Raw genomic sequence first — 18,404 nt, 5'->3', positions numbered from 1 at the left:
TCAAATGATTTACTATCTAATGGAATAATTTATTTTTAAAAGTACATTTATAAAATTCATTTTTTTTCTTTAAATTTTTACTCAGAGTCTTTTACTCTACAGCACTTGGAATTTCTTTATTTGACAATTGTTTTCTAGTACCTACAAGTTGTGGTTATTATGATTGTGATTAAGAATACAAATATAAATGAGACAAGATTCTTGCCTTTGTGGAAGGCATTGTTTAATAAGAGGAAGCAGATAAAAATACAAAGATCTTAAAATAAGTATTAAAGAACTGAAAAAGAATTTTGGATCAGATGCAAAGATGTGCAGACAGTTGAAAGTGCATGGAGTGTATTAGACACAGACAGCTTAGCTGGAGTTGAATCTTGTGTATTTCTCACCGTAATTGTATTGGCTCATATGGTACAGACAAGTACCTACCCTACATTAGGGGTGCTAGGAATGGAGAGAGATGAAGAAATCTTGAGATATTCAGGATATCAGTGGAAAAAGATAACTGATAGAATATGGTAGGTGAATGAGAAGAAGTCAGAGATGGTAGTCTGTTTTGGTAGCTGGTGAGTCCATTAATTTAAATGGAGAAAACTAAAAGAAGAGTAGGTGTGGGGATTCTGTTTAGGACATGTTGAGTTTGACATGTTCATGGCATGTGGAGTTGAGCTGGTTGCCAGGAAGTTAGAAATTTAGGTCTGTTTGAAGCTCAGGAGAGAAAGTTGAACTAGTAATATAGGTGTCAGATCATTCAACACTGGGGCAAAACTGAGTCATGGGATGGATTGGGCTGAAAGGTCCCTGAGGAAGGAGCATTAATGGGTAAATTGCATTCAAATTCAAATTTATACTGTCTCTAAGTCCTTCAGCACTGATCTAAAAAATCCCCATCAATTTATGAAATACTATGTCAAAATTCGTTACTTCTTTTACCTATCTCACTAACTCGACATCATTTCTACATCTGATAAGTATGATAGTCAAGTGGCCTCTTTCCAGATTCTTGCTTACCTCCAAGCCTTACTTTTTCAATCTGTGCATTCACATACTTTGCATTACTCGTATAAAACAGTTGTGAAAATAGAAAATAACATTTTTGGTATTGCTTTTATTATTACAGGACATAATTTCATATGAATTTTGTAATTACATGATATTTATTAATTACAGTCTGCATGTTTTCATGGAATTCAACTAACAAAAACTCTTTGAGGTCAGAATGCTATCTCCACTTTAAAAGTGAAGGTTCTTAGAGTGGTTAAGTGAATTGACTGAGGTATTATAATAATAACTGTATTTCCACATTCAAATAATTTGTTAATACTCAAGGAAATGCCTAAAAACCAGAAAGACATCTCTGTGTGTGCATATTCATAGTCGCTGCTATGATACATGATAGGGTAGGATATGATATCATATTTTTACAACCAAGGTCAGTTATTCTTAATTGTTTCATCCACTTTATATTTGCAACTTCTAGCTGTGTCTTTCTTCTTTTAACCATTTGTTACGGAATTAGTTTCATTTGCCCAGTGCACAGCAAGCCAAATGCTTAGATGCTGAGGTTTTCTGTGGAGAAAGGATTTCTTCACAAGGAAACCAAAAAGAAGAAAGGAGAACAGATCTCTAATCTGCCCTCCCCAAATGCAAGAGGCTTGAGATATTTATGAGATAAAGAAGCAGGGTGGTCTGAGGCATGGAGAAAGGTGATTGGAGGCAAGAAAAAGCTGAGGTGATCCGTGTTCCATGCAGGAATACCTGAGTTAACTACTTCTTCTTCGGAAGCATATTCAGAAAATGGCAGCATCAGCATGATCTGAGGGTGGAGTTTTTGGCCCTCTGACATCAAGAAGTCATTTTTTGGACACTTACGTAGGCCCAATTAAATGGTCAGAATCTTGACCAATTTGAACCGTCAAGACTATCTCCATGTTTTGAAAATCAACTTAAGTCACCATCGCTATGGCTACCCATAATTAGAGGCATGATTGATAAGGGGCAGTTAAAGGAATCTTGTGTTATATTCTCTAATCTATATGAAGCTTGGTGGGCTTGCAATTTGCAGGAACAATTAAAGTGAGTTTAATCAGTGAAGACAGGTTACAGAGTGGTATTTATTAAGCAAATTATAGATCAAGGATCTAACTGATAACTGTGCTTGATTTCACATTGTCTTAATGGATTCTTTGATTGTGTGGAGAGTCTTGTTGAGAGGAACTAGTGATTGCGTCCAGAGCTTTAGAATAATAGTGAATAGATCATGAATGCTCTATTGCCTAATCAAAGTGAGCTACAGACAACGCTTTTTTACTTTTGTCTGGCATCTTTCTTCTTATTTTTGAGGGAATTATGAAACTGAACCAATGTTTTAGTAATCAAATGTAACTTTATATTCTTAACCCCTTGGTTTCCCACCACATAGACTGAACAAATATTTATTTAGTTGTTAATTTTTGTTATTTTAATTGTTTGGCTGCTCGGCTTTTGGAGTCTTCATTCCCTGACTTAGGATTGAACCTAAATTGAATGACTAATTTCATTGGTCTTGACAATGAAAGCACTGAGTCCTAACCATTGAATTGCCATGGCATTCCTTAGCAAATATTTGTTAAGTGTCCACCTGGCATACTGTTAATATATGCAGAGCAATGCAGTGGATAATCAATGGGATTTTGTTGTCTGTTTAGTTGCTGAGTTGTGTCCTACTCTTTTGTGACCCCATGGACTGTATTCTGCCAGGCTCCTCTATCTATGGGATTTCCCAGGCAAGAATGTTAGAATAGGTTACCATTTCCTTCTCCAGGGGCTCTTTGGAACCCAGGGATCAAACTTGTGTCTCCTGCATTGGCAGGCAGATTCTTTACTGCTGAGCCACCAGGGAAGCCCTCATTGTTGGGATAGCAAGAAGAGTAAAACAGATTTTGCCCTCAAGACATTTATAGTCTAGAGGGAGAATGCAAAAATGGTACTTAACAAATTATAATTTAATGTGCAAATACTGTTGATATAATCAAAGCATTCTATTAGAGCCCAGCAAAAAGAATAGATAAGTCCAGAAGTTAACAAATGTGGAAACATTTGATGTGAAACTCAAGAGTGATTTAGCCATAAAAGCAGATGCAGAAAGACATTTTAAGTAAAAAAATACATGATTAGAAGCTGCAAATTACAAACATGTATAAAATGTTCTTGGACAAAGAGTCATTTACTTAAGCTAAAGTGTGTGGGTGTATGTGTGTGTGCGTGCATGTGCATATATGCATGGGGAGGATTGGGGAAATGGAATAGGATGAGGAAAGAAATTAGAATTTGTAGGGAAAAAAGCTTCTGCCTCATTCTCCTTTTTTGCTCTATACTCCTGAACATACTCACAGTCACAGTGTATCTATAAAGATAATTCCAAATAATCGTGCAAGGATGATATAAACATTGTGTTCAGTTGTGCGACTTCCCAAGTGGTTTCCATTGTTGGGTGTTGGATGGACTTACTTTTTATTTCAACAAGCTTCACTTGCTACAATGGGAGGGTGAAACCTGTAGCCTGAGGCTTAGAAAACCTGCTCAGCAAAGGAATGTGGGCCTGCAGGCATGAAACCTGGTCTCTTTACCCAGTGTAAACAGGAAGCAAGAGATGGTTGTAATAAGGAAAACTGAGACTCTGGGCAGTGAACTGCTGGCAGACAGCACCTGAAGCAAACCAGGGGCCCAGTCACTCAGCTGGTAAATAATCACTGTAAAGTCAAGAATATTACACACACACACACACACATACACACACACACACACGCACACACACACCACACACCTATCCTTTACCCTAACCAGCACACAGGCCTTCTGTAATCGGAGATGTTAAAACTTGACCCTCGGCTTTTGAGGCTGGAATAAAAGAGGGAGCCAGGGGTGGGCGTATAAAAGCTTTTAAAGAAAAGTATGTGGCTGGTGGCATTCATATCAAATGACACCACGTTTCTGTCACACAGATTAAGTTCAGGTGTTTGAAATGCTCAAGAGCCAGCCTGGGGACTTGGCCTTTTGTCTGCCTCTCCTCCATGCCCATCTTGTCCCTCTGTCTTCACGGTCCATCTTCTTCTTAAAGAGCTCACAGAAATGATTAGAAATGAAGGGCATCTTACTTGAGTGAAATGCCAAGTTCACTGAATGTAAAATAGTGTCAACTTTTTCCTTCCAGCATTTTGATTCTGAGGCCACAGAGAATTCTCATGAAATAAAACTTACGATGAGGACTGGGGAGAAATTCTGTAACCCAGTTTCATATATATATATATATAATCTGTGGAAAGGCATCCTGACAACCAAGAAGGTACTACCCATGGAAAAGCTGAGGTGAACTGAGCTTTGGACTTTAAGAAATCATAGTTAGATGATGATGTAGTTAATTATTTATTGACAACACTGATTATTGGCAAGAGGCTTCCTTTAATGTCTTTGCAATATGACTCCAAGTTTCAGATTAATCTTATATTCTTCCCCAAACATTCCTGGAAGACATTAGCAGGTGAGCACATGTGCATAGAGCTTTTACAAATCCTTATTTATTAAAGTTAGTTTAATCTTTGTAGACAACTTATGAATTTGATGCTATTCAGTTCAGTTCAGTCGCTTGGTGTCCGACTCTTTGTGACCCTATGAATTGCAGCACACCAGGCCTCCCTGTCCATCACCAACTCCTGGAGTTCACTCAAACTCACATCCATCGAGTTAGTGATGCCATCCAGCCATCTCATCCTCTGTCATCCCCTTCTCCTCCTGCCCCCAATCCCTCCCAGCATCAGAGTCTTTTCCAATGAGTCAACACTTTGCACGAGGTGGCCAAAGTACTGGATTTCAGCTTTAGCATCATTCCTTCCAATGAACACCCAGGACTGATCTTCTTTAGAATGGACTGGTTGGATCTCCTTGCAGTCCAAGGGACTCTCCAGAGTCTTCTCCAACACCACAGTTCAAAAGCATCAATTCTTCGGCCCTCAGCTTTCTTCACAGTCCAACTCTCACATCCATACATGACTACTGGAAAAACCATAGCCTTGACTAGATGGACCTTAGTTGGCAAAGTAATGTCTCTGCTTTTGAATATGCTATCTAGGTTGGTCATAACTTTCCTTCCAAAGAGTAAGCGTCTTTTAATTTCATGGCTGCAATCACCATCTGCAGTGATTTTGGAGCCCCTAAAAGCAAAGTCTGACACTATTTCCACTGTTTCCCCATCTATTTACCATGAAGTGATGGGACCAGATACCATGATCTTCGTTTTCTGAATGTTGAGCTTTAAGGCAACTTTTTAACTCTGCACTTTCACTTTCATCAAGAGGCTGTTTAGTTCCTCTTCACTTTCTGGCATAAGGGTGGTGTCATCTGCATATCTGAGGTTATTGATATTTCTCCTGGCAATCTTGATTCCAGCTTGTGTTTCTTCCAGCCCAGCATTTCTCATGATGTACTCTGCATAGAAGTTAAATAAGCAGGGTGACAATATACAGCCTTGAAGTACTCTTTTTCCTATTTGAAATCAGTCTGTTGTTCCATGTCCAGTTCTAACTGTTGCTTCCTGACCTGCATATAGGTATCTCAAGAGGCAGGTCAGGTGGTCTGGTATTCCCATCTCTTTCAGAATTTTCCACAGTTTATTGTGATACACACAGTCGAAGGCTTTGGCATAGTCAACGAAGCAGAAATAGATGTTTTTCTGGAACTCTCTTGCTTTTCCCATGATCCCATGGATGTTGGCAGTTGGATCTCTGGTTCCTCTGCCTTTTCTAAAGCCAGCTTGAACATCTGGAAGTTCACGGTTCATGTATTGCTGAAGCCTGGCTTGGAGAATTTTGAGCATTACTTTACTAGTGTGTGAAATGAGTCAATTGTGAAGTAATTTGAGCATTCTTTGGAATTGTCTTTCTTTGAGATTGGAATGAAAACTGACCTTTTCCAGTCCTGTGGCCACTGCTGAGTTTTCCAAATTTGCTGGCATATTGAGTGCAGCACTTTCACAGCATTATCTTTCAGGATTTGAAATAGCTCCACTAGAATTCCATCACCTCCACTAGCTTTGTTCGTAGTGATGCTTTCTAAGGCCCACTTGACTTCACATTCCAGGATGTCTGGCTCTAGATGAGTGATGACACCATCATGTTTATCCAGGTTGTGAAGATCTTTTTTGTACAGTTCTTCTGTGTATTCTTGCCACCTCTTCTTAATATCTTCTGCTTCTGTTAGGTCCATACCATTTCTGTCCTTTATTGAGCCCATCTTTGCATGAAATCTTCCCTTGTTGTCTCTAATTTTCTTGAAAGGATCTCTAGTCTTTCCCATTCTGTTTTTTTCCTCTATTTCTTTGCATTGATCTCTGAGGAAGGCTTTCTTATCTCTTTTTGCTATTCTTTGGAACTCTACATTCAGATGTTTATATCTTTCCTTTTCTCCTTTGCTTTTCGCTTCTCTTCTTTTCACAGCTATTTGTAAGGCCTCCCCAGACAGCTATTTTGCTTTTTTGCATTTCTTTTCCATGGGGATGGTCTTGATCACTGTCTCTTGTACAGTGTCACGAACCTCAGTCCATAGTTCATCAGACTCTCTATCAGATCTAGTCCCTTAAATCTATTTCTCACTTCCACTGTATAATCATAAGGGATTTGATTTAGGTCATACCTGAATGGTCTAGTGGTTTTCCCCACTTTCTTCAATTTGAGTCTGAATTTGGTAATAAGGAGTTCAAGATCTGAACCACAGTTAGCTCCTGGTCTTGTTTTTGTTGACTGTATAGAGCTTTTCCATCTTCGGCTGCAAAGAATATAGTCAATCTGATTTCGGTATTGACCATCCGGTGATGTCCATGTATAGAGTCTTCTCTTTTGTTGTTGGAAGAGGGTGTTTGCTATGACCAGTGCATTTTCTTGGCAAAACTCTATTAGCCTTTGCCCTGCTTCATTCCGTACTCCAAGGCCAAATTTGCCTGTTACTCCAGGTGTTTCTTACTTCCTACTTTTGCATTCCAGTCCCCTATAATGAAAAGGGCATCTTTTTTGGCTGTTAGTTCTAAAAGGTCTTGTAGGTCTTCATTTTGCTGCTGCTAAGTCGCTTCAGTCGTGTCCGACTCTGCGTGACCCCATAGACGGCAGCCCACCAGGCTCCACCGTTCCTGGGAGTCTCCAGGCAAGAACACTGGAGTGGGTTGCCATTTCCTTCCCCAATGCATGAAAGTGAAAAGTGAAAGTGAAGTCACTGAGTCATGTCCAACTCTCAGAGACCCCATGGACTGCAGCCTACCAGGCTCCTCTGTCCATGGGAGTTTCCAGGCAAGAGTACTGGAGTGGGGTGCCATTGTCTTCTCCATAGGTCTTCATAGAACCGTTCAACTTCAGCTTCTTACTGGTTGGCGCATAGACTTAGATTACCATGATACTGAATGGTTTGCCTTGGAAACGAACAGAGATCATTCTGTAGTTTTTGAGATTGCATCCAAGTACTGCATTTCAGACTCTTTGTTGTCCATGATGGCTACTCCATTTCTTCTAAGGGATTCCTGCCCACAGTAGTAGATATAATGGTCATCCGAGTTAAATTCATCCTTTCCGGTCCATTTAGTTTGCTGAATTCATCCTTTCCAGTCCATTTAGTTCGCTGATTCCTAGAATGTCGATGTTCATCACTCTTGCCATCCCCTGTTTGACCACTTCCAATTTGCCTTGATTCATGGTCCTAACGTTCCAGATTCATATGCAATATTGCTCTTTACAGCATCAGACCTTGCTTCTGTCACCAGTCACATCCACAACTGTATATTGTTTTTGCTTTGGCTCCATCCCTTCATTCTTTCTGGAGTTATTTCTCCACTGATATCCAGTAGCATATTGGGCACCTACTGACCTGGGGAGTTCCTCTTTCAGTATCCTATCATTTTGCCTTTTTGTACTGTTCATGGGGTTCTCAAGGCAAGAATACTGAAGTGGTTTGCCATTCCCTTCCCCACTGGACCACATTCTGTCAGACCTCTCCACCATGACCTGCCTGTCTTGGGTGGCCCCACAGGGCATGGCTTTAGTTTCATTGAGTTAGACAAGGCTGTGGTCCATGTGATTAGATTGACTAGCCTCCTGTGATTATAGTTTCAGTATGTCTGCCTTCTGATGCCCTCTTGCAACATCTATCATCTTACTTGGGTTTCTCTCACCTTGGACGTGGGGTATCTCTTACCGGCTGCTCCAGCAAAGCACAGCTGCTGCTCCTTACCTTGGACAAGGGGTTATCTCCTCACCACTGCCCCTCCTGACCTTGAACATGGAGTAGCTCCTCTCAGCCCTCCTGTGCCCATGCAGCCACCACTCCTTGGAAGGTGCTTGATGCTATTAATATCTTTATTTTATAGAAGACGAACTATAAAATTCAGAGAGGTTAGACTTGCCCAAGATCACACAGCTAGTGAGAACCACATTAGCAATGTAAGACCAGATCTGTTTGATCTGAATACTCATGATATATCATGTTCTATACTTCGGAGATGGCAATGGCACCCCACTCCAGTACTCTTGCCTGGAAAATCCCATGGACGGAGGAGCCTGGTAGTCTGCAGTCCATGGGGTCGTGAAGAGTCAGACACGACTGAGTGACTTCCCTTTCACTTTTCACTTTCATGCATTGGAGAAGGAAATGGCAACCCACTCCAGTGTTCTTGCCTGGAGAATCCCAGGAACGGTGGAGCCTGGTGGGCTGCCGTCTATGGGATCGCACAGAGTCGGACACAACTGAAGCGACTTAGCAGCAGCAGCATACTTCCTTTAGTTCAGTGGTTCTCAGCAGGAGACGATTTTATCCCTAGGGGACATTGGCAATATGTGGATAACACTTTTGATTGTCACCCCTGGGGTTGAGGTGCTACTGCTTAGCTTTCTAAAATCTGGAGGACATACTCTCCTGCTGGAAATAATGTCCTAGCCCCAAATAGCAATAATTCCAAGGTAGAGAAATATTAGATTAGTTGTATAGATGAATAGCCATACTTGTGACTCTGATTCTCAGAAAACTGGATGAAATGTTTGAGATGCATATATGAAATGTGATGGAATAAAAAGTATTTTTTGCCTTGACTATTTGGGAAGGCATTGTGGAAGAGAAAGGATTTGAGCTTGGTTGTGAAAGATGAATAAGAGCATGGGCATTATAACTCCTTGTGGAGTTTCTTGGGCAAGCTTAATACAGTGGAGTTTTTTTTTTTTTAAAGGAAAAGTTTTCTACAAAGAAAACCTTTCTCAGAACCCAAATATATAAAACTGATAAAAATAAAGCAGCTATGATTGATGTGATTGTAGCTTTTCTTCCCTAACTTTTCCCTAAGACTTCAGCCATGTGTGGTTTTTTAATACTATTAATAATAGCATTTTCTTGCTTTTCGAAAGACTTCTGATTTGAATAATGTATGATATGGTGACCCAAACTATAAAGGAATGTAGTGTTCTAAGAAACAAGTTTCAAAAAGTATCGAGACTGATTTTTTTCTATATCCCTTTAGAAAATTAAGAACATGAATTCTTTCCTAAATATTAGAATTTCATTCAAACTCTTCTAGAAACTTACATAACTATAATACAAAATACTTCTAGGTATCAAAACCTAGAAGTAAAACAACAGTACAATACTATACTGTAGCAAGGCTTCCTTGATGGCTCAGATGGTAAAGAGTCTGCCTGTAACGCAAGAGACCCAGGTTCTATCCCTGCGTCAGGACATCCCCTGGAGAAGGAAATGGCAACCCACTCTACTCTTCTTGCCTGGAGAATCCTATGGACAGAGGAGCCTGGTTCATGGTCACAAAGAGTCAGACATGACTGAGTGACTACACTTTCACTTTCATAGTACAATTAACTAAAATCCAGACCTTATCCAAATTTCATCAGCTTTTTGTTTTGTTTTTCCTAATGTCTTCTGTGTACTCCAGGATTCAATCCAAGATTCCATGTTATATTTTATTATTCTGTTTCTTTATTCTCCTCCAAACTGTGGCAGTCTCTCAGTCTTTCTTTTCCCTTTTTTCCCCATGACCTCGGGGCTTTTGATAGAATGTTTTCATGGTGGGTTTGGCTGATGTTTTCTCATGATTAGATTGAAGTCTACTTTTTTAAGGGCACAAATACTGCAGCAGTGATGCTGTGACCTTTCACTGCATCGTATTGCAGGTTCACTGTCCCTGTATGCCTTGTTACAGATATTAACCCGAATCATTTGTCTAAGATGGTGTATGCCAGATCGCTCCTTTGTAAATTTAGTATTTTTCTTTATAATTGATAAATACCTTGGAAGAGATACTTTGATGCTCAACCCATGTCTTTTGAAATCATGGTTTCTGAATAGAATTTAATATATATCCTTTGGCATCCAGGGAATTTTTATTGCTTTAAAATAGGGCATATCACAAGATTAAAAAAAATACTTTCTCAAGCCTATGATGCATATTAAGGAAACTGGCATTCAAAGTCTGGAATCGAAAGGAGTAGGACTAAGGAATCTAAACTCTTTCTTGCCTGAGATAATATTTACAGCTATAAATAGTATGCTTTAAAATATTTTTGAGCAATTCACTGGGATTCATACAATAGTCTGATGAAGTTGGTATTTACCATCATTATTATTTTCCCATTTTAAGATACGTAAACTAAGATCCAGGGAGATTAAATGATTCTTCCAAAATCTAACCATTAGTTTTGGGCAAGGAAATATACTTTTTTCCCCGACTATACTCAGTGATGGCGGGGACATGGTTAGATTGCTGTGAGGTGGGTATGTCCATGTAGAGGAATGTAGGTTCTTAGAGAGTATGAGGCAAGGCAAATAAAACAATAGATGAATGACTGGAATCTGTACACTTAAGATCGCTTCTGACCTTGGTTACTTTGTGATTTTAAACATAGCAATTAAATTAAATTCTCCTGTTATTGGAATTAATTCATTCTTCCCATGTTGCTTTTCTCTTTGGAAGCTTAAGAAAGAACACTTGCTGTTTTTCTTATCCAGTCACCAAAGCACTGGTGGAGTGTTCTGTGAGGAATGATGTCCTCCTTTCTAGAATTTCCAGGCTATATGACTACAGTTCGTTTCATTCAGTAACACGTAATATTTAAATCCATTCTAAGGTCTTAAAGAGGGTGCTGGGAGTAATAATAAGAGGTAACTTCTGTCTGTCTTTGTCACTATAGCCTGATATTAATGGTAAACAAGAAAAACCTTACTTATTTATTAGATTCTTTAGTCAGGGAAGTGAGTTTAAATTGAGGTTTGACATTATCTAATTAGGTAACTATTACTTTATTGAAAACCCACAGATATCAATGCACTCTAGCAAACTTTATATTATGTATCATAAGGTCACTATTTTTTTAACTTCTGAGTTGTTGAAGTTCCAATACTTTGGCCACCTGATGTGAAGAGTCAACTCATTGGAAAAGACCCTGATGGTGGGAAAAATTGAATACAAAAGGAGATAGGTAGGGGTCAGAGGATGAGTAGGTTAGATAGCCTCAACAATTCAGTGGACATGAATTTGAGCAAACTGTGGGATATAGTGAAGGACAGGGAAGCCTGGCGTACTGCAGTCCATGGGGTCACAAAGAGTCAGACATGACTTAGCAACTAAACAACAAAATTAGCCCCAAACCATAGATTCCAATGCCTCTTTCCAAAAGAGTAAGCTGAGGCTCATGAAGGAGAAGTGAATTTATGATAAGGTACAAGAACAAGTAAATCACACAAGTTTTATTTGCATGGCTTTTCTTTCTTTCCTATTTTTTGTTCCTTTTGTGCTGTGCTGTGTTGTGCTAAGTCATTCCAGTCTTATCCAGCTCTTTGTAGACCTGTGGACTGTAGCCCTTCAGGTTCCTCTGTCCAGGTAAGAATACTGGAGTGGGTTGCCATGCCCTCCTTCAGGGGATCTTCCCAGCCCAGTAATCAAACCCAGGTCTCCTGCATTGCAGGTAGGTCCCTTACTATCTGAGCCACCAGGGGAGTCCATGAATACTGGAGTGGTTAGTCTATCTTTTCTCCAGGGGAATCTTTCCAACCCAGAAATCGAACCAGGGTCTCCTGCATTGCAGGCAGTTTCTTTACCAGCTGAGCTATCAGGGAAGTCCCTTGTCCATTATAGACTAGGTCAAATAGTCATGATGGATATATTCTAAATTTTAGATTGTTTTCTTACTAACAAGGAAACTAAGGCTACAGTGGAGAAGTGGTTTGCCCAAGGGCAATTTGGTATAAAATTAACAGTCCAGGATAAAACGTATATTGAAAATGTGATTATGGGTAACAACTACAGGCTTCTCTTTCTTCATTGAGTCATCACTCTGTATTAGTCCCTCAAAGCAAAGATTGGCCCTCCTCATGGAGAAAAGGAAAAACATTGGTCACTTGGTTGAATATGTATAATGACTTATATGGATATTGGAATATACTTTGAAAGTTTTAATTTAGACTTGCAAGCCAGTTGACTAGAAAGCATATTTGGATCACACTGTGAATAGTTTCCTGTTCCTAATATTCCTTTTTACCATTGTGCAGAAAATGGAGTAACTCTGGACAAAATCATTTACTTTCTCTGAGCCTTGATTTCTAACATGGAAATAATGATACCTTCGTTTGCTTATCTTAGTGGCTTATACTGGAATGAGTTAATGGATATAAATGAGCTAATTGGAAATACAAAGATCTGGGCTTTCCTAATTCATTCCCTTCTTTATATCTTTGTTTGCAGTGCTCCCTGAATTACCTTCCTGTCAACCCAGTTCAACCTGATTTGACCAAAAGAGTGAATTTTTTTTTTTTTTTAACTCATTTAACTTAACATTCAGGGTAGGCTGATCTAGTAACTCGGATGGCTTTGTGAAGAATTTTTCTTGTCTTCACGTCTTAGGTCTTTCACTTTTATTGTTTTCAGTCTCAGTCAGGCTTTCACTGTGTGGCCAAAATGACCATGAATACCTCTGGACTTGGATGATATGTCTCACAGCCGCATTGGTCATGTGCCCACACCTAAACCAATCTCCTATGGATTCCTCTGATTGGTTAGAACTGAGTCATGTACTAAAGCCAGCTCCACTTAAGCTATTTGCACTAAATGGAAGAACGTGGCTCTCCAAAGGAAAATAGAGGCATTCTTTTTTAATCTTTTAAAAATTAGTTATTTATGGGCTGTGCTGGATCTTCGTCGCTGTGCAGGCTTTTCTCTAGTTGTGGGAAGTGGGGGCTATTCTCTAGTTGTGGTGGGCAGGCTTCTTATTGCAGTGGCTTCTGTGCAATGAGAAAGAAAAGAGATGGGGGTGGCAGAGGATGAGATGGTTAGATAGCTTGTGCTGTGAAGCACTAGGTCTAGGTGTGATGGCTTCAGTAGTTGTGACTTCTGGGCTCTAGAGCACAGGCTCAATAGTTGTGGTGCACGGGCTTAGTTGCTCTGTGGCATACATGATCTTCCTGGATCAGGGATCAAATCTGTGTCTCTTGCATTGGCAGGCAGATTCATATCCACTGGACCACCAGGGAAGCCCTGAAGCACTCTTATCTGTAGAAGAATCTCAAATGGAGAGAAGGATGTTGGGTTAGAAAAACAGCAGCAGTCAGCTAGACCCTCTTTAACCTCATTTCACTTGCTGAAACTCTATCACCCCTTAGAGGATTGTCTCAAATGTCTTCTTTGGAAGTCATTTTTGATCCTCTAACCATATATGATTTCTTTTGTTTTTTGTTTTTTAATGTCTTGTGCCTGTTTTTGCTGTTTATTTTCATGGACTTTGTATGATCATTACAAGTTCATTTCTTTTATATTATTATAGTGCCACTGCTGTGTGGGCTTCCCCGATGGCTCAGTGGTAAATAACCCACTCATCAAACTTATACAGCCACTATGGAAGATGGTATGGAGATTCCTTAAAAAACTAGGACTAAAACCACCTTACAACCCAGCACTCCCACTCCTAGGCATATACCCTGAGGAAACCAAAATTGAAAAAGATACATGTACCACAATGTCCATTGCAGCACTATTTACAACATCTAGAATATGGAAGCAACCTAGACGTCTATCAACAGTTCAGTGCAGTTCAGTTCAGTCGCTCATTGTGTCCAACTCTTTGTGACCCCCATGGACTGCAGCACACCCGACCTCCCTGTCCATCACCAATTTCCGGAATTTACCCAAACTTATGTCCACTGAGTTGGTGATGCCATCCAACCATCTCATCCTCTGTTGTCCCCTTCTCCTCCCGCCTTCAATCTTTCCCAGCATCAGGGTATTTTCAAATGAGTCAGCTCTTTGCATCAGGTGGCCAAAATATTGGAGTTTCGACTTTAACATCAGTCCTTCCAATGAACACCCAGGACTGGTCTCCTTTAGGATGGACTGGTTGGATCTCCTGGCAGTCCAAGGGACTCTCAAGAGTCTTCTCCAACACCACAGTTCAAAAGCATCAATTCTTCTGTGCTCAGCTTTCTTTATAGTCCAACTCTCACTTCCATACATGACTACTGGAAAAACCATAGCCTTGACTAGATGGACCTTTGTTGACAATGTAATATCTCTGCTTTTTAATATGCTGTCTAGGTTGGTCATAACTTTCTTTCCACGGAGTAAGCATCTTTTGATTTCATGGCTGCAGTCACCACCTGAAGTAATTTTGGAGCCCCCCAAAATAAACTCTGCCACTGTTTCCACTGCTTTCCCATCTATTTGCTATGAAGTGATGGGGCTGGATGCCATGATCTTAGTTTTCTGAATGTTGAGCGTTAAGCCAACTTTTTCACTCTCCTCTTTCACTTTCATCAAGAGGCTCTTTAGTTCTTCTTCTCTTTCTGCCGTAAGGATGGTGTCATCTGTGTATCTGAGGTTATTGATATTTCTCCTGGCAATCTTGATTCTGACTTGTGGTTCATCCAGCCCAGCGTTTCTCGTGATGTACCCTGCATATAATAAGTACATTCACCTATCCATCAACAGATGAATGGATAAATAAGCTGTGGCACATATATACAATGGAATATTATTCAGCCATAAAAAGGAACACGTTTGAGTCATTCTAATGAGGTGTACAAACCTAGAGCCTATTATACAGAGTGAAGTAAGAGAAATATAAATGTCATATTCTGACACATATATATGGAATCTAGAAAGATGATACTGATGAATTTATCTGCAGGGCAGCAATGGAGAAACAGACATAGAGAACAGACTTATGGACCTGGGGAGAGAAGGAAGAGAGGGTGAGACGCATGGAAAGAGTAACATGGAAACTTACAATACCATATGTAAAATAGATAGCCAATGGGAATTTGCTGTACGACTCAGGGAACTCAAAGAGGGGCTCTGTGACAATCTAGAAGGGTGGGATGGGAAGTGGAATGGGAAGGGGGTTTGGGAGAGATCAGCCATGGTGTACCTATGGCTGATTCTTATTGATGTTTGACAGAAAAGAACAAAATTCTATAAAACAATTATCCTTCAATTAAAAAATAGATAAAGTGGCAAAAAAGAAAGAACCCACCTGCCAATATAGGAGATGTGAGAGTCACAGTTTCAACCCCTGGGTTGAGAAGATCTCCTGGAGGAGGGCATGGCAACCCACTCCAGTATTCTCGCCTGGAGAATCCCATGGATAGAGAAGCCTGGAGGGCTACATTCCAGAGGGTCACAAAGAGTCAGACACAGCTGAAGGGACACACACACTATGAGGGCAGAGGCTATATCTCACTTGTCTGAATCTTCAGCAGTACATGACAGGTGTCTGATCCATACTAGACTATCAGCAAATATTTGTTAAACTGACTTCTTAATGTTGTACAAGTTATGAATGATGAAAAATAAATAAGATGCAGCAGTTAATTTTATTATGTACAAAATTTATTAACAGATCAATCTATTAAAAGACTAACAGAAGCAATATTAACAATTCCAAGAAATGATTTCTGTTTAAGTAGTAAGAATAAGTGCAGCTCCAGGAGAGCAGTCAACTTTTGTGAGGACTGGCTGGGGAGGGTGTGTCTCTGGATCTACTTTGCACTCACTAATTCTGTGTCTTCTTTTCCTCTTCAGTTGTCTGCGTTCACATCTAAGCTTGTTCCAGCTATCCAGAATACCCACAAGAATTCCACTGAATCTGAAAGAGGAAAGGGATTGATGGTGCTCACTGAACCCATTTTGATTGAGACCTACACTGGGCTAATGTCATTCATTGGAAACCGAAACAAACTTGGCTATTCCCTTGCCCGGGGGAGTATTGGTTTTTGATACTCTTTTTGGTGGATAAAGAAATCATCCATAGCTACATGATTATTGAAGATTCTGTTTCAGCTCACCATATTTTTAGATTGAAATAATCAACTACTTTTAAATGGTATCACATGATTTTAAATATTTAGTATCTTAGGAGATCAAAAACTTTGATTAGACTGATAAATGCACACTTCAGATCTTTTATGAAATTTCTAAAAATCAGAAAATAAATTCACTTAAGTATATTGATAACATTATCAAATAAATACCTGATCATACACTCAGGGCAGACCCTCTGGGTTCTTATTTCTCAGTCCTCCAAATGTGGGCACATTCTGGGTCTTTATTTTCAGCCCTTGGATCCTGATCTTCTCTCTCACTGGGAACTCAATCTGTATTATTTCAGTTTCCTTTTTATGAGGATGACTTCCAAATTCATAGTCCCATCCCTGGTATTTCTTTAAGATTCAATTTTGCATTTCTGTCTGCTGATCATCTATATCAGTAGCCACTTATATTCAGCTTCTTCAAAATTCTGGATTTCTCTATGAGATTTTAATAGTCACAGTTATCAGTTTTGATGTCTTTAATCTTCTTGCCAAATACATTCCATATAGTATCTCTTTTAGTCTGTCTGGGTTGCTATAACAAAATTACTACAGACTGGGTGGATAATAACATAAATTTATTTCTTACAGTTCTGGAGGTTGGAATTCTGAGATTAGGGTACCAACCTGGTCAGGTGTGGGCCCTCTTCTGGGGCTCGGATTTCTTGCTATACCGTTATAGGCAAAGAGGCAAGAGAGTTTTCTTGTGCTTCCTTTATAAGGGCACTAATCCAAAATCACTGCAGATGGTGATTGCAGCCATGAAATTAAAAGATGCTTACTCCTTGGAAGAAAAGTTATGACCAACCTAGATAGCATATTCAAAAGCAGAGACATTACTTTGCCAACTAAGGTCCATCTAGTCAAGGCTATGGTTTTTCCTGTGGTCATGTATGGATGTGAGAGTTGGACTGTGAAGAAGGCTGAGCGCCGAAGCATTGATGCTTTTGAACTGTGGTGTTGGAGAAGACTCTTGAGAGTCCCTTGGACTGCAAGGAGATCCAACTAGTCCATTCTGAAGGAGATCAGCCCTGGGATTTCTTTGGAAGGAATGATGCTAAAGCTGAAACTCCAGTACTTTGGCCACCTCATGCAAAGAGTTGACTCATTGGCAAAGACTCTGATGCTGGGAGGGATTGGGGGCAGGAGGATGAAGGGGATGACAGAGGATGAGATGGCTGGATGGCATCACGGACTCAATGGACGTGAGTCTGAGTGAACTCTGGGAGTTGGTGATGGACAGGGAGGCCTGGTGTGCTGCGATTCATGGGGTCGCAAAGAGTCGGACACAACTGAGCGACTGAACTGAACTGAACTGAACTGAACTGAATCCTGATGCTGGGAAAGGTTGAAGGAAAAAGGAGAAGGGATTGGCAGAGGATGAGATGGTTAGATACCTTCACTGACTCAATGGACATGAATCTGAGCAAACTTTAGGAAATAGTGAAGGACAGGGGAGCCTGGTGTGCTCCCCATTTCATGAGGTTTAAGAGTTGGTCATGACTAAGTGACTGAACATCAACAACAAAATCTCATTTATTTGGGGTTTGCTCTCATAAGCTAAGGCCCCACCTCTTAATAGCATCACATTGGGATTTCACCATATAAATTAAGGGAGATGGGACAAACAGACCATATTTAGCATTAAGCCCTATGCCGAGATGTCAAACTAAAGTTTATTCTTTCAAAATTTTTCATATTCTCTTCTCCTTTTCATTCTCACAGGTATATTATTAGATCACATTTTAAATTCTGTTTAGCTGGATTATTGCTATAACTTTTAGTTTGTATCATTTCCAGGGCTGAGCCTCTTCTAATTCATTTTGCATTGTTGCCAGATTCCAAAAACACAATTTGATCATATTATTCCATGATCAATAACTTTCAGTGGCTCATTTCCTTTTTGCTTTTTTTTTTCTTTTTTGATTGATTGTTCTTATGTATTATTTTTCAATAGCAGATCTTTCCTTGTAATGAATCTGTTTCAGATGCCCAATATGTAAAACAGGTAGAAGTAAGACCACTGTGGTTGAGACAGA

The 18,404-nt window shown here is 39.8% G+C and overlaps 1 protein-coding gene across 2 annotated transcripts in view; it reads left to right on the top strand.

Moving 5' to 3' along the window:
- Positions 1-16,439, top strand: part of TPRG1 (tumor protein p63 regulated 1) — a 205,999-nt gene extending 189,560 nt beyond the window's left edge. For both annotated transcript variants that reach the window (XM_052647359.1, XM_052647363.1), the window contains exon 6: positions 16,079-16,439. In XM_052647359.1, coding sequence (XP_052503319.1) covers positions 16,079-16,273 — 195 coding nt within the window. In that variant the 3' untranslated portion in view covers positions 16,274-16,439. The remainder of the gene's footprint in view (positions 1-16,078) is intronic.
- Positions 16,440-18,404: the final 1,965 nt, after the last annotated feature.

This window comes from Budorcas taxicolor, chromosome 1, assembly GCF_023091745.1.
Source record: "Budorcas taxicolor isolate Tak-1 chromosome 1, Takin1.1, whole genome shotgun sequence".
NCBI lineage: Eukaryota > Metazoa > Chordata > Mammalia > Artiodactyla > Bovidae > Budorcas > Budorcas taxicolor.
The sequence above is the reverse complement of the archived record's forward strand: the minus strand, read 5'-3'. Positions and strand labels throughout refer to the sequence as shown.